Below are 17,210 nucleotides of genomic sequence, written 5' to 3'. Positions count from 1 at the left end.
TGGGAGCTATAGTCCAACAACATCTAGAGGGCCACGGGTTGCCCACCCTTGCTTGTCCTGAAAACTGGGATTGCAAATCGGGATTAAATGCTGTTTGGCAACACTGTGTTGCTGCATGTTTCCTGGGTGTAATGACCAGCACAGGAGCCCCCCTTAGAAGTTCCATCTCTCTCAGATGTTTGGACGGTGGTGGCCCAGGAGAGGACCAGCCCCTAAATTGTGGAATTCCCTCTCCATAAAGGTGTATCTGGCTTCCTCGCTGTACAGCTTTTGGTCTGTGACACATGAGATGCATGTTTTCAGGGCCCACCCAATTCCAGTGACTGTGATCTATTCTAGTCCACCCTGGGACCTGCTGGTGAAGGGTGGGTATTAGATATAACAACAACAACAGGAAGAGGAAGTTGTTAAAAGGGAAGAGCTGTAGCTCCATCATAGCCTGCAAGGAGAAGATTCCAGCTTCAATTCCTGGTCTGACCCTGCTTCCAACCCCAGAGAACTGCTGCCAGGCAGACTTGACAAAACTGAGCTACGTGGACCAATGTTCTGACTCGGTACAAGACAATTTTCTGTGTTCCTCCTACTTAACAGCTCAGAGCATGCAAGGGGATATACCGGTTTTCCAGGCTTGTTCGTGTAGTATCAGACCATGGTTCGATGTTACATCTTGTGTTTTAAGGTTTATTAAGCCTGTTAGTGGAAAACATACAGCACTGCAACCCCCATTGATTTTAAAGGTGGAGAATGTGTGGATTTCACACCGCATCTGTATGTTCGCTTTCTTGAACAGCCGCCCCAGTGGTATCAAATACACTGAGAGAATTTTGGGCTTGATCAAAAGGCTAAGGCTGTCAAGCATCTCTTTGATGGAGAGCCATGGGCTTTCTATCTACCACTGCTCATGGTGAGGCAGGCTTCCTCAGTCCAAGCAAAGTGGTAAAACAAAAAGTAGGAAAGAAAAAGACTTGAAGAAAATAAATACATTAAAATCGAAAGGAAGAAGGGAGGGAGGGAGAGAGAGAGGGGGGGGGAAGGGACCTACTCAGAAGACAACAAAATTCATTTGAAACTACCACTAAGGCCCTCTGCTATCCAGAATCCCATCAAACAGCCCCATCAAACTTTATGTACAGGGACTTTGATTTCTTATATGTTCTGAGAAGTAATAATTAATTTGATTCAGAAACAATGTAACTCTTAAGTTTGATTCAGACTTTTTACATTAGATTAGATACATTTTAATTAAATCTGACTTTTAAGTCTTTGTTTTGTTTCCGTTTGCTTGAGCAACTCCCTTTTTAAGCAAGGAAGCCTTACAACAAAGAAATTAGACAAGCCCTTGTGTTTGATCCCCCACGGCCTTAGTGCTGTCTGGGAAATTTCTATCTTGAAGGGGAAGGACGAAAATGTGTTACCACAGATGGCATCGTGTTCTTGCTGCCTGGTGGAATCAGCACTCGGAGATCTGGTTTACGGTTGTTCATTCCCAAGTTCATGGGAGGAGGAGACTTTGCTTGCATATTCTTGTTCAAGTTGCCAGGTGAGACCAGCAGACCTGGTGAGTTTCGGGGGTTGCCATACCCGTTCCCTGTGGAATTTTGAAGAGAGAGAGAGAGAAAGAAAACGATAAGGAGAGATGCAGACTGAAAAACGCTTCTTCGGTACGCAGGCTGACACTCGAATTCAGTTAACACTAACATGAGCCCAGAAATATTGCAATCTCCTGTATATTCAGATTATTTCAGTGGTCCTGGAAGAAGAGACTGCGGCATGGGGCGGTTGCAGATTTCCCATCCCATTCAGAGCAGCACAATGTGGAATATAGTCGGATATTTGTCACTGTACACAATCCACCAGAATGTTCTCTTGCACCACCTTCCTTTTAAGAAATGAGAGCCACACCATCTCCTGGCAATGATCATGCACAGGTCCCATTTATCTCAGTGAGGCATGCATGAAAGAAGACCCTGGCGGATTGTGTCCCATGTTAATTTGTGGGAGTAGGAGGAGAGGGTATCATTTGGGTTTCCCATCTCAAAGCCAGAGCTATGCAAAAACACCTGAAATACAAGAGTTCATATCACATGGAGGACACCAACGGTGCATGGATGATAAGAAGCATCAGATAACGGAAACACTGTGCTCTTCTATGAAATTGTGGCCTCGGTACCAAGTGGAGCAATGGACTTGAAACGATTATTCTTTCTAAACATTCCCTAATTCAATAATACACTGACAGAAAAGGCAGGCAGTCCTATGTCACCATTATGCTGTGAATCAACCATACAAATAGAATCAGAAGACTTGCTAAGCTACTGAAACACATAGTAGCCAAGAGTGATCAGCTGCCAAATATATTCTGTTAACACATGGGAGCTGCAACGAAAGGCTGTACAGTAGTGTGGTGTTGTTGCCCCGACAGCCATGCCCTTTCCCAAGTTCCAAGTCCTGCATGGGACAGTCAGCATATGGTGGGGTCAGTCCTTATACAAATGTTTTTGGGGATCCCCTTCAGTTCCCCCCAAGTTTATTTTTCTTCTTCTATGAGTTTCGTAACCCCCAAAATCTATCTCTTGCCCTTCAATGGTTCCACTTTAGCTACAAAAGGATCAGCACCTATTAGTGCTGATAATCCTGATAATTAGTAAATAGGATTATATACTATTCTCTTTTTGACCATATGCAGATCCAGAGCAGTTCCCTTATTCTGCACCCCAACTCTCCACCTCTCTATTGCTATGTGGATACAGCCTGAGGACATGACTACATGGGTCCCTGGCCTGATCCAGCCATCTCTTCATATATCATTTTTGCTGCTTCAAATTAGGCAGCAAATTGCCAGTCCTTACTTTTGCCCAGTGTAAGGAAGCCAAAAGTCAAATTCATCATCATCATCAGTTAAATTTCTATCCCATCCAAAAGGGCAGAAAACAACAGAACAGTTTTTTTTTTAATCAAATGCAAATACTTTAAAATAGCAATGGCATCCTGTGTAGGGAAAAGACACCACATATTCTTCAATGAAAAACTGGGGAAATATCTTTGTAGCCTTCAGCCTGGATAGCCCTCTAGGAGCTCAAACGTCTATATCACAGCCCTGCCACAGCCTTATACTTGGAAAGCGTTTCTTACCACTTGACCAGGAAGCCATAAAACTCATTCTGTAACTCTTAGAGCCTAACCTACCACACAGGACTGATGCAAAAGTGAGGGGGGCGGGGCGAGAGAGACTGGGATATGCCCAAGCGCATGGCTGTGACCTCTCAGAAGGAGGCAGTTGGGAGTATATATACGCAATTAATAACAATGCGCATTATCCAACTAATTTGCTCTGTTGTCAGTGCAAGGATTTATGTCCATGTAACTGAACTTCCCTCCTCCCCCTTGCCCAAATCTGCTCTGGAGGGTGGGGAGAAAACCCAGAAGAAATATGAGGAGGGCATGGAGTGCATTTTGTTGTGTTGGGTGGAGGGGTTTCCACTGTGCAAATCCTTGCACCGATGGAACAAGTTAGTTGGATACTACCCAGTATCCCAGGTTTCTTTTTCCCATTTCTCTCTGTAACTATATAAAGATAGACAGCTAAGACAGACAGACGGACAAAAAATGTGGGGGAGATTAAAAATAAAAGCCAAAACTTTTTTTTAAGGGTCCTAAGAGGTATCCTGGTGACCTTGGGAACAATTTGGGTTGCCCGAGGCAACCAGGTGATTGGATTATGCACGCTTGTCATATAGTATCGAACACTGAACTGAATACAACCGAGTGTGCATTACTTAGAAGAAAGACGCTAACCTCAGACAATATTGCAGGGAGAGTGGGGGTGGGGAGGAGAAGCAGAAAGAACAAAAGAAAACCCTCCTTGGATCAGGCTGTTTTCATGGACAAATACAAGAGGATTCTGCTTGACTCACTCCCCCCCCCTTCAGGTTTTTTTTTTTTTTGTTTTGAAACAAAGGAAAGTGCAGCAAGGCTATAATTTCCATGGTGGGGGGTGAAAGGCGGGTGGGGGGGGGAGAAAGAGCAAAAAACAACTGGAGGAGGACTAGGAAAATTCTTCAATGCTTCTCCGTCTTGCCTCTCTCCCTTCCTCCACCTTCAGAGCTCGATCCTGAACGCTGATTTCAGCAGGAGGAGTTGGCTGTGTGATTTTGAAAATACCCCTCTATCTCATCTCTGCTGTCTTTTGCTTTTAAGGCTTTTACATCCTGACATTCAAGCATCTCCGTATTGTGCTAATTTGGTGCTTTCAGAAGCAGCCCCTTCTCTTTCTGCAACTGCAATAATAACAATGATAACGGCTGGCACGGCACTGCAATTAGCACCTTCTCCCAAGAGCCCAAAAGCTGGATCCACCTTCTCGCCCATGAACGCCACTCAGGGAAAAGGCGACGCCTACTAAAAAGAAGAAGAGGAAGAAAGCCCCAAAACATATTTATTCCGGGACTGGCTTCCCAACTCTCCTCCTTGGGGCTTATGCTCACATTTCATTTACTCTCCCTCCCTCCCTTCTTCTCCCCCAGCGACTTCTGTGCCAAAAGCCACCTGCTGTGCGGTTGCCTAGATAGCTGGAAGCCTCAAATCTAAGGGCACATTTTCAAGGCCACCAAAAGAGTTAGCCTTTAATCACCCTGTGTTTCAGAGAACTCCAGTGGAACATGGGATCTTGAAACCCTGATAGAATTATCTGAAACATACAAGTCTGAGATGGTGCTTAATAGCAGGGAATCAACAGTGTGCGCCGAAGAAAGTCTCCCAAACTCTCTCGCAAGAAACACAGACACAGAGAGCTGCTGGGCAAATACAAAGAAAATAGGCTTGCTTCACATTTGCCAAGGGTAAGATAGTTAAGACTAAGGCAGAGGTGGCCCTCCAGATGTGGCTGGACTGCAACTCTGGTCACCCTGGCCATTGGCTACGCTGGCTGGCGATCATGGGAATTGGAGTTCAACAACACCCACAGGTTAGCCACCCCTATTTAAAATCTAAATCACACTTCAATGTAGGAAGACTTCTTTAAAAAGTCATCAAATTGCATGGCAAATCAGTGCTTTTAGACCTAACCAGTCAAATAATCTGTGTCCAACAACACTGAAGGAAAACTGTATCACAAATATTCGGGAAATTCTTAAAACTACAAAGTTAGGGCCAATGTTTCTGGAAGTTCTGCCCTTGTACAACGTATACTGTACATAAGCATAAAAAATTATCTTGGCATTTCATTGCCATGTAGCATGCAGAGGCAAGCTTCCTGGTGCAATCCTAACCACGTCTACTTAGTAGTAAGTCTCGCTGAGTTCAACGGGGCTTACTCCCAGGTAAGTGGGGTTAGGTTTGCAACCTTAATTTCCATAATTATTTATGTACTTTAATGTATTCTCCTAGTTCAGGTTTGTGATTGGCATTACCGGTGATGCAAAGAAATGTAAAAAGTAAAAGTAAGAGTTCACTGTAAAGAAATGCAGGTATGCTTTGCAAACAAACCAGTTCCTTTAAAACAAACCACATTTTTTGAAATGGGATTCAAATAATTATCTGAATCTACAATTAGTTTTGGGAACATTTTTTTTAAAGGAAAGAACTAAAGGCATATTTATGGAATTCAGGAAAGTACTATAAAGAAGACATGAAGTAAGGCTTGGTTTGATAACGATATACATAAAGGGGCTATTTTGTTCTGGAAAAATATGTTGGCCATGCCATATAATGCGACATGACTAGCAGTTGTTCAAAGTGTGAATGTGGCGTTCTTGCATGTGTGCAATTAAACATACGTTACACATAATGAAATTTTAAAAATATAACAAATATGTATATGTGTCTGTCTTTATACTACAAGAGTCTGATTTTTTTCCTGCTTGTTATTTTAAGGAAGGGAAATGGAGTGGGGTGCAGGGGGGGGGGATTCTTTTCTACAAATGATTTACTTCAAATCAAAGCAATTTATTTAATACAAAAACTCAACACCAGGAATGCTTTCCTATCATTTAGAGACGGTGCCACTTAGAAACACCAATCACGCAACTCTTTATGTATTTACCTACTAATGTAAAATATTTTGAAACGTGATGACATTTCCTGCATTTGTATTTTTAGAACATCAAATTATTTTAAAGAGCGACTGCAATCTTCTCCTTACCAGCGGATTTCTGCTGTTCTTGGCACATTGTGCCAGCTAGCAATTTGGAGCCATATAATGACTGTTTCTCCTTCCAGCCACCAAATTGTTATGCTTTTGGCAGAATATGGGTCCCGGAATGTAAGGCTGTGGACTCTAAACCAACGATATACAAACCCGTCATTTGGAAATCAGTGATGAATACATGCATGTGGCCTGCAGCTAAGGAGAGCCTGCATTTAATCTGGATGCTTAAACCGCATCCTCCTCTGTACGCTGAAAGCTTTGGCCTCTACTGAGGCAGCTTTAGTCAAACGCACTGGAGAAGAAGAAGGTCTTGGTTAAATTCAGATGCAAAACAACTCAAGGGAAAACCCAGCAGCAACAAAATTGGAGCAGCCCTTCTAATATAGAGATCAAACCCTTCCTTTAGCCTGTACTTTAAAATTACACTTTGCCTGGACGGTTATCAATTTAAATGTGACTGTGTGCAGAACGGTACGTTCCACAAGCCACTAGAAAGCGCAAAAATTATATGCCCTGTACGAATGGATTTCCTGATTATAAATTAGGAGAAAATGAAGACCAGATGAGATCTCGGCTGAGTTTGCGTTGCGTTTTCATTAGATTAAAAAGCTGTACATTTGCTGAAACAGAATATATATATATATATATATATATATATATATATGCAGGTTTTGGTGTCCTCGGGTGTCTTCCCGTGTAAAAGTTGGGGTGTCTAGGCGACGTTTCGACGAGGTCTCACTCGTCATCTTCAGGCTGGTGCTTTCGGCTTCTTGTTACTGGAACAGTAACAAGAAGCCGAAAGCACCAGCCTGAAGATGACGAGTGAGACCTCGTCGAAACGTCGCCTAGACACCCCAACTTTTACACGGGAAGACACCCGAGGACACCAAAACCTGCATTCCTGTACCCGTGAAAATCTACGAAAACATATATATATATATATATATATATATATATATCTACACACACACACACACACACGCACACACTCAACATTTATGGGTATCACTTGCACTCAATAATGACAACAAAAACAGAGGAAGCACAAGTTTCCAAAGGGCATGTGTCAGGAGGTGTAAATTTATAGTCTTCCTCAGCCAAGGTGCTTTAAGTGCAAACTACTCCTTTCCCTAGACCCTTACAAGAACTTGCTTTTGGCTTTATTGACTTTATTGAGCAAATTGTGTTTACAGATAGTTTAGTTCTTGCTGAGTGTAGCTCTGCAGCAAATAACCACTTTCTCCCGGAATGCCCTGGGAGCCCTTTGTACGAACCAAAGTCACTGCAGCGGGAGAAAAGAAATGGAATGTTGTCTAACACCTCCTTCTTCTTTTTTGGTCACTGCTTCTGCTCTCCTCATTTAAGGGGAAACAGTCAGAGCTTTGAAAAGGACATTTTGTTAAATAAATGAGCAGGGTGAACTTTGTTGACAGGACACCACTGCTCCCCATTTGTACAGAGATGCCTAACTTGATAAAAAAAATTCAAAAAAAAAGTAATTTCTTTAAAAAGCTTCCCTACTACCCTGAGTGAAACAATATAGATAATGAATGTATCTATATTGAGCTATATTATCTATAATGTCCAGGGTTCAAATCCCCACTCATCCCCTCTCATCAGCCATAAAGCTCACTGATTGGCCTTGGGCCAATCACCACCTCTTAGCCTAACCTACCTTCCAGGGTTGTTGTGAGGAGAAAATGGGGAGAAGGAAAACAATCTACATCACCTTCAGATCTTTGGAAGATACAGGTTGTATATAAAGGTAATAAATAAATAAAATAAATGTGATGTATTTAGGAAGGCTCCAGGCCGAGGGGGGGCAGGAGTAGGGAAGCTTTTTCAGGCAATTAGTGGCAGGCGTGGCCAGAGCAAAAAAAGTGGGTGGGGCAACAGGTATGACTCTTGTCACAATACATGTGACTCTACTGTCATTCAAGCTATGCGCTATTCAGACATCTAGACACACACAGATCTCTCTGTTTCGGCCACTAGCCACAATAGCTGTTTTTCAAACCTATTGTCGGAGGCACTCTGCCTCTGAAAACTAGTTGCAGCAAACTGCAGGTGGGCAGAGTTGCGCTCATTTCCAGCTTGCAGGCTCACAACAGGTATCTGCTTGGCCACTGCTGGGCCCGGTGGCCTGATTCAACAAGCTGTTCTTCTGCTCAGGCAAGTAAGCAGCATTACTGTAGTTCAAGGACAGCTTCCAGCCATGCAAAAGCACTTAGGGAAGGGGTGCAGCAGGACTGAGAAGAAGAGGTCTAGGGAGAGTCCCAGAGGCCAGATAGAGAGGGCCCAGAACTAATATGAACTCTCAGTATCCTTGGAAATTGAGTGAAGGGAGGCTGGGCAGGAGAAGGGGTATTTACATTTTATATGGAAATTGCCTCCCCACCCCATTGCATGGACCCAGAGAATTATTCACCCCCTAAGGCACACAGGTGAGTAGGGAGATGAGCTACATTGGCTTCCAGGTCGCACTGGGCCATTGCAGAGGTTTGCTATGGGGGAAAAGTAGTAACCCCCATGCATGCCACGTTGAATTCTCTGGATGACAAGACAGGATATAAATCTTAGGAGGTTTTTGATTTTTTTAACTAAGTTGCATCAAAAAAATAAACAAACATACATATAATAAATAATATGTTGACTCACAAAATCAAAAAGGAAAGCCAGAAAAGCCTGCAACTTCTGAGTCTACAATCCAGCTTCTTTGCCACCCACCCCATTCCCCAAGAAGCTAATTGAAGCTTTCTACTCACATGTTACATCTGTTAAGCATTTCATAGTACATTACCTTGGCTAAGTGCAAATAGCAAAGGAAACCCAAGTGGAAACAAGGAGAGAGAAAATCTTTAGAAGTAACTTTTGATTCCCACACCGTTTTTCTTTTTCTTTTTTTACTAACAGTGTCACTTCTTATGTTGTTGAAACGCACACAAGAAGAAAGCACTTGCAGGCTTGGGGAAACCCCAAGGCTGTCAGATTACAAAAAAGTTTCTTAGAAGAACCAACCAACCAACCTACAGGTAGGGGGAAACCCCCAAAGCAGCTAAATGGGGACTGAGCATGCTCAGTGGGCTCGGAATGGTGGCTGGCTGTTGGAGGCAGGAGTGGAATATCAGAGAGGGCTGGTAGTGGATGGAACGGAGTGACTGGAAACCTGAACAGGGGAACTTCACAAGGAAATGTTTTGTTGCAGGTCCCAATTTTCCCCCCAAAATAAATCATTGCACAAATTGCTTTTCTATGCAGTTTACCTGTGGCCCAGGAGTTCAAAAAAGGGAAAAATTAGCATCAATGGCCTGCATCTTCTTAATTCAGTATAGCCCCAGTTTAAGCGCTACTTGTTTGACTGCCTTTCAAAGCCCTACCAGGAGCTGCCAGGAGCCTGGACTATCTTGCATGCAAGAGAGTTGCTCTACCAGTGAACTAAAGCTCTTCCATGTATGGGCAAGAGTCAATGAAACGAATGAATTCTGGTGATAACATTCAGTGCAACCAGCACTTCCAAACCACACTGTCTCTCACTGCCTGTTAGCTCCTGCACAGTACTGTATGCAGTTTCTCTTTATATAGCTGCACCCATCTGCACTGCCGACTGGGGAATAAGAGGGGCTGCCACGGTCAACCCAGTGCTGTACTACACAGAGACTGAGAAGACAGAACAGATTTTTGCAGGGAAGGAAGCATTCAAAAGCAGAGTAATATTTTCCCCATGCATAAAGTGCAGAATCAGGACCCTGGAGTTTTTTTTTGTGAGGAATGGATGTTGCAGTCAATACTATCATCAGTTTTGCAATCATAGGCTATGAAATTTATGCTTTATAGTTTCTTAATGGTATCTGATGGGGGGGATGGCAAATATATTGCTGTAATGCAGGAAAACATGTGTTCCCTATATTCTCTGCTACTAATTGCATTGATTTATTTGTTTCTACTTCAGCAAAACTGTTTTGTACTATACCTATCACATTATCTTGTTTACCTAGGAGCTCCCCGCCCCACGGCCAGTCAACTCAGCAATTGCATTTTAATTAATTAAACAAGCTACTTAGAAGTATTACATGCTGATGTCCACATCTGACTCTTCTCTTTTTTTAATGGCCATAGCCTTAAAAGGCTTAAAACATCAAGGTCAACTGATTGAATGCTGCAGTCCTACAGTAAGGGATTGTAGTTTTACCGCATGGTTAGGCTTTACGGTTAAGTGTAAGCTCAGTTGGGAGGTTCTGACACTTCCAATTAGGTGCTTCCAAAAGGAAGGCATGACATGGCTCACATTACTCTGGGCAGCTTATGCAAGACCCACAATTCCTTGCATCTGCTATATGGGCAGGTAACAAGCTCTATTTATAAGGAAGCCATTTGTGGGGGTAGGGTAGGATGGTCAAATCAGCCAGTTTTGGTTTCTCATTTGTCCACTATTCAGTTCTCCACATTTCTGCATCAGTTTGCATATTTTTTTTAAAAAAGGAAGTCATTGTGAACATTCACCAGCATTTTAGTGAGATTTCTTTCTTAACATATATATTTTGCCTATAATAACCATTTTTTTCAAAGCAGTTTCTCCTAACATGATGCAATTTTGCATGTTAGGTTTTTTTTTTTTTTACTAACATATGCATTTTCCATTCAGACTTTTACTCCACTATCTGCATTTTTGCACAAGTTACTTGGCTGGAGAACTGCTTTGCAAAATTCAGAGAAGTGCAAAGGATTGCTGCATTTTTGGTTCATGCATCATTTTGGAAAAGTGTGAACCAGGTAAACTTGCCTTGAAATGTGAACGGAATCAAATTTCTCCTCCATCCAAAGGACTGTGTGAATGATATGAGTCTTGAGTATGCATATTTTAAGAATACTTGCTAGATGTGGAAGACTCAGGTTTGTGGCACTGGATACTGAATGTGTGGGTGCAGAAGCAGAGGTTTGCCACAGTGACAGGTGCTCTCTGTTCAGTGCTGCAGCTCTTGCCTTGCTTTTTAGAGCCCTTGCAATTCCTGTAAACTGGAGTCCTTTACAGAAATGAGGCACAGAGGAGGCCCACACCAGCTGGGCCTGCCCTTGACATTTGGTGCAGCATCTGAAAAGGGGTGCCGATGTGTGATGGGAAACCTTGCACAACTGGGGTTCCTGATCATGTGGAGAGCCTGCTGGAATACTGTTCTGTGCACAGATGTCAGAAGATGGATGGGGCACACAGCAGTCTGACTCTCCCTTCCACAAGTACCCTAAACACACACACACTTAAAAAACTTTCCCAAACACATTAAGAAAGAGGGAATTTTTGTTTTTTGTTATTATATGTGTTTTTATCTCTTTTTTCCTTTTCCTTTTGATGTGTTTAATGTCTGTATTTTTGTATTGCATTTTTCTTTGTGATTTTGTATTTTCTTTGTATGCTTTTTGATTGTGAAAACTTAATAAAATATTTATAAAAAAAACAAAAAAACTTTCCCAAACACATCATAGCTCAAGGATGTTTAGAACCACAGGGGGAAACTGTAATATATATACCGTATTTTTGATCCCTCTTGCTCTTCTGGCTTCAGTGAAAGCAATGGGAAGCCTCCGGAGCGCAGCGGGAGGAGCGCTCCTGCTGCACTCAGGAGGCTTTGGGCGGCTATCCCTGAAGCCAGGAGAGCGAGAGGGATCGGTGCGCACCGATCCCTCTTGCTCTCCTGGCTTCAGCGAAAGTTGCGCAGCCTGCATTCGCTCCATAAGAGGCACACACATTTCCCCTGACTTTTTAGGAGGGGAAAAGTGAATCTTATAGAGTGAAAAATACGGTATGAAAAAAAACCCTTAAAAATCTAAACTAACAGAATCAAAAAGGGTTGATGCAAATAAAACCCCACATCCGTAAGAATATCAACACATCATTGCAAAACAACAAATAAGGGAGTGCATAAAAGGATTTTTCAGGTCTTTGGGGTGGTGGGGATTCAGCAACTCACTCTTCCAAACACTCCATCCTCACAAGTATGGAACAATTCCTGCCTATCCTGTGGTTTCTCCTGACCCTCCCAGAGCCAATTTCAAGGGTGTGTGTAGAGCATGCAGGGCGTGAACGGTGGGGAAAGCCCCATTGTGAAGTGAAGTTATTGAGAAGGGTTTTTGCAAAATAGCGCTGGTTAGGGGAACCCCTGCCATAACTTCCAAGTAGTGGTATAAAATATTTAGAAGTGGTATAAAATATTTTCCCCCAGATTAGAAAGAATAGTGAAAGGATATAAAAAACAAAAAAATAAAAATAAAAAACAGGAGTACTAAAAAAAAAAAGCATACTAAAAATATATGTGAATTTCTCCTTTGCTGATAAGCATACCTCTCTTTGTTATTATTGTAGGTGTTTATTTGGGAATCACCACTTTTGCCTCTGGCCATTCTTACCATTGGCACGAGGCCCCTAGAAGAAAATCTACAAAGAGTCTCCAGCCTCTTCTTTAAAGCATTACATGTGAAATAGATGAAATAAATAAATAAATAAATAAATATCACTGCCATTACTTTCCAAATTCAAAAGGCTGCAGAGACCACAAGCATAACAATAAAGAGTTGGGAAGGAATCAATCCACGGTGAGATTTTGCTGCTGCTTCTCAAACTTCCCACACTTTCATTAGCAGCAGAATCCAACAACAGTTGCCAAGTGCAGACGACCTGTCCTGGGATGGGCTTGAGTCCAGCAAAGCAATTATGCAGGTGATGAATCCATATCTGATCTGCTCCGTGGGCCCCCACCCCTCAACAGATGCAATTTTCACACAGAAAGCAAATTACATTAACTCTCCCCCTCTCTCTCTAGTGTGGGGCGGGGTGGTGGTAAGTTAACATTCCTTGAGTGTTAAATCAAACAAGAAAAAAGAAAAAGAAAAGCTAATTTGACCAAACACCTCACTGGAAAATACAACTTCCCCTTTGGGGAAGCATCAAGGGGAATTCATTGCAATTCTGTAGATCATTGCCTTGCACTTATCCCCATTTGACTACCTGAAAGCTTTTTTTCCTTCTTCTTTCTATAGAGGGCTATTCATTTACCTCCATCTGTGGCTGGAAATCAATTGCCTCTCTCAGATATTTGTTTTCTGAGCTGTTGTCCTAGACCGAAATTAACATCAAATAGAGCATGGCCATAAAGTGTGAACATTGTGTTCCCCCTTCTTCAAGGTTAGAGCTGTTGCTATACTGTGTGGTGTTCTCATGGAGCAAGACACCAAAGGTACTTTGCCATGGCTTTAAGTGGTCCTATAACCCAACAAAACTTATCATACGGCATAGAGATGATGGCATCTACATGATACAGGACAGGAGTGGCGAACCTTTGACCAACAAATGTTGCTGAACTACAACTCCCAGCAAGCATGGCTCTGGCAAAATAATCACAGTTTGGAGGCAACCCTGGTCAAACAGAAACTAAAAGTAAAGAGCCCCTCCAGAATTGTGTTGTTTGTTTTTTGGTGTGTGTGTGTGTGTCTGTGTGTGTTCCGCAACATGTCATTCGCACAATAATAGTGCATAACAGTGGCATCTTGGTTTACAAACTTAATCCATTCCAGAAGTCTGTTCTTAAACCAAAGCGTTCTTAAACCAAGGTGTGCTTTCCCATAGCAGCGGGGGACTCAATTTACAAACGGAACACACTCAACAAGAAGCGGAACACGTTCGTATTCCAAGGCAAAGTTCACAAACCAAAACACCTACTTCCAGGTTTGCAGCGTTCTTAATCCAAGTTGTTCATAAACTAAGCTGTTCTTAAACCAAGGTAGTAGTGGATTTGTACTGGACCATCCACACATCATTCTGCTTTATTAGTTGTTCTGTGATGCTTCCCCAATGTTACTGCATTATTGCTATCTGGAGAGGCAATTCTGTGCTACAGTGAAACAAAAATAGCCCCCCTCCCTCAATAGGCAGCATTAAAAGTTACAGGATTTCAGCAGCAAGCTCTGGGACATGCACGTATTGCACACAAAGTAGTATGCCCATCCTGAAACTTTTGCAGGTACAAGCAATACTTAAAGTGGGATCATGTGCTGTATATCCACCCCAATACCATAATGAACACAAATCATCATGGACGCACAATTAAAAAAGGACACCTGGATGGGCCCAAAGTGTGGTTCTTCTCGATTTCTATCTTTTTACTTTTTTCGAAGTAAAAGCTTTGGCAACTATCAAGAGGCTAATCCGCTTGCAAGGCATGTGGACATCAAGCAGCCAAAGTGATTTAAAGAGAATTCATGTGAAAAGTTAAAGGGAACGGATTGTTTTAACTCAATAGTGCATGGAGCAAAATCTGGACTTCTTGTTCCAAGGAGTTAAATGCGTGGCTTGCTTTTCATTCTGGAGCAAACACACAGCTGCAGCCAAATATCCAGAAGGCATCAACTATCTCTTTCAATACTCAAGGGTATGCATGAAATCCAGATGTTTGCTGATTTGCAATGCTTCCTTGTACTCTCCCTCTCTGAATAAAAGGACAGATTGCTGTGTGCAGAGAGAAAACACACCACAATCATCTTGGCACCAGCACGTGGAGAGGACAGACTGCAGCAACTCAAAAGTTTTTTTATTTAACTGTGGGTTCCCAATAAGAATAAACTTAATTGCTTGTTATTTAAGGAAAAAAGTCAATCATCCTTAAAAAAAAAAATCACCTTGAAAAGACTAGCAGCTTCTATGACTCATTTAATAGGAGGGATTCTCAGAGTTGGTGCAATGATTTTACTCTTTCAATCCATCATTGTACCAAGGTAAATATTGAGACATTGTAAATTAGAGAGAAGGTAAGACTGGGAACACTTTTAAAAAGAGAATGATATTAAGGCAAACAATGCTGAAAGAGATGGCAAAGGCCACATTTTCCCGAAGCAGAAACTATCAATGCTCCCCGCAGGCTGTTTTTGCTGGATCCTTCAATTATACTTGGAAAGTTACTGGAAGCCAACACAGACTCTGGCGCACTGATATAAAACTGGTCCTCACAGAAATGGACATCCTTGAAAGTAGTGAGGCTTCACCATCATCTGCAGGCTTCAGTAGGAACCCACCAATACTGGCACATTACAACTGTAGACTTATGAAGCCATGAAAGATGGTTGCCTCATCTGAGGAACAATCTAAGTTTCATCATCAGATAGAGCTGGAAACAGCTCTCTTAATAACATAAGCACAGGGGCGGAGCTTCATGCTCCGGCACTGGGGGGGTGGAGAGCAGGTGGCGGCGGGGCTGGCGTGCATCAAGGGGCGTGGCACACCACCCGCAGGGGTGTGATGTGCATCCTGGGGGCGTGGCACACCACCTGTGGGGGCGTGGCGCCAGCACGGGCAGGGGGCAGCCACGATGGCACCCCACCGGGATTGCGCTGCTGGGGGCGGTGCGCTCCCCCCACACTTCTCTTCCTCCGCCAGTGCATAAGCAGAGTGCTGCTGGATCAGACCCAAAGTCCATCTAGTCTGGCATTCTGTTTCCATAGTGGCCAGCCAGATGTCATGGGTCACCTGCAGTTCCAGGTGCAAAATGGATTTCATAACACTAACCAGGCACACCTGAGTAAATGAGGGGCCGACTGCAGACTGGTGTGAAATGGTGGCTGTATTCTGCAGCAAGTTCACAACATAATGACGAAGCCTTAGGGGTGGATTTATTTTGTTTTATTAGTTGATTGTGATGCTTGCCCAATGCAATCACATTATTGCTGCCAGAAGGCAATAATAGTGCAACAAACGCTGACAAAAATATACTAGAACATTTGTGGTATAAAAAATTGAGGGCAACGTGGGGTTGGTACTTCTTTTGCCAGTATGTGTTGACTCTGGCATCCATCGTGTTTGGAGATGCTGTATTTGCGAAAGCTTTTTGAGATGGTTGCATTTTTGATCGTATCCTTGCAGCTAGTGTTTACATTTTGGCTGCAACCCTACACTCACTTACCTGCCAGCTAAGCCCCACTGAACTCAAGTGAGCTTATCTTCCAGGAGACATGTACACCGTTGCAAAGACATTCACATTATTCTGTGTGACATCCCAGTGACCAGGGGGCATATCTAAAAGCCACTAAAGCACCATCTGGAGGCGAATAATCACATTCTGTACAGCATGTAGCACACTGTCAGAGCTAAAGGAATGTGGAATGCTACTAATAAAGTTAGGTTGCCTACCAGTGGCACATGTGTATGTGTGTGCACATGTTTGCTTAGATTGGCATTGCCAAGGCACAAAGGGGAACTAGGTGTACATAGCATTGATGTTTATGAGTTTTGGGTGCCTCGTGTTATTTTAGGATCTGCTCAGAGTCTCACTACTACTTGCTTCATACTGTGCCTGTTTGGTATAAGCTTATTTGGGCATATTGCCTTCTTTTTCTTTTTCTTTTTTTCATTTTGCAAATCATTCCTTTAAGTTATGTTATTTTGAAAACATGCCCAGAATTCTTCCGGCCTAGAGACCCATAAATTATAAATAGCTATTACCTTCATTTGTATTTAGTTTGAAATGCTAGCAGAAATGTATAATAAATTGATACCCGGCCAACGTGTGACCAAAAGCAGCAAAATGAGTAGTGTAATGCTAACAAGATATAATCTAGCTAAGAGGCCCAATGCTTAAAGCTGGCCAAGTCTGACAATCACTGTCATGTTGAGCTTACAATTCCAAGAGGAAGCTTTTATACGGCCTCTGTTGCTGCCAGGCACTTCCTGCCTATCACTTCACTTCACATATGTGGTAAAGGTGATGGACTTTCAAGGAGTAGGTGGCCAGGGGAGCATTTTGAATACCTGCTGCCTTGTTGAAAATATCTGATTTATTTAATTTACAGGAAGTCTTTTCTAGTTAGCTTAATGTTTGCCTTTGCATTATGTTTCTCTCTCTCTCTCTCTCTCTCTCTCTCTCTCTCTCTCTCTCTCTCATTTTTAAGACTTTTTTCCTGGCAGATTTTTGTGGTTATTTTCTATGTAAGGGCAGGTGTAGAATGCAATTTTATCAGATGCAGTTTGCAGAACACAAAGATCATTTATGGGACATTTTGTACATTAGTTTCTAAAAACTTATTTGAA

The 17,210-nt window shown here is 42.6% G+C and overlaps 1 protein-coding gene across 34 annotated transcripts in view; it reads right to left on the bottom strand.

Moving 5' to 3' along the window:
* The window catches only part of MEF2C (myocyte enhancer factor 2C), a 178,705-nt gene that overhangs the window by 15,870 nt on the left and 145,625 nt on the right, over nucleotides 1-17,210 (bottom strand). For all 34 annotated transcript variants that reach the window (XM_083465372.1, XM_083465393.1, XM_083465381.1 and 31 more), the window contains one exon: nucleotides 1,416-1,588. In XM_083465372.1, the coding sequence (XP_083321498.1) occupies nucleotides 1,416-1,588 (173 nt within the window). The remainder of the gene's footprint in view (nucleotides 1-1,415; nucleotides 1,589-17,210) is intronic.

This window comes from Podarcis liolepis (genome assembly GCF_965112155.1).
Source record: "Podarcis liolepis genome assembly, chromosome: 11".
In the NCBI taxonomy this organism is placed as follows: Eukaryota; Metazoa; Chordata; class Lepidosauria; order Squamata; family Lacertidae; genus Podarcis; species Podarcis liolepis.
This window is presented reverse-complemented; position numbering and strand designations above follow the sequence as displayed.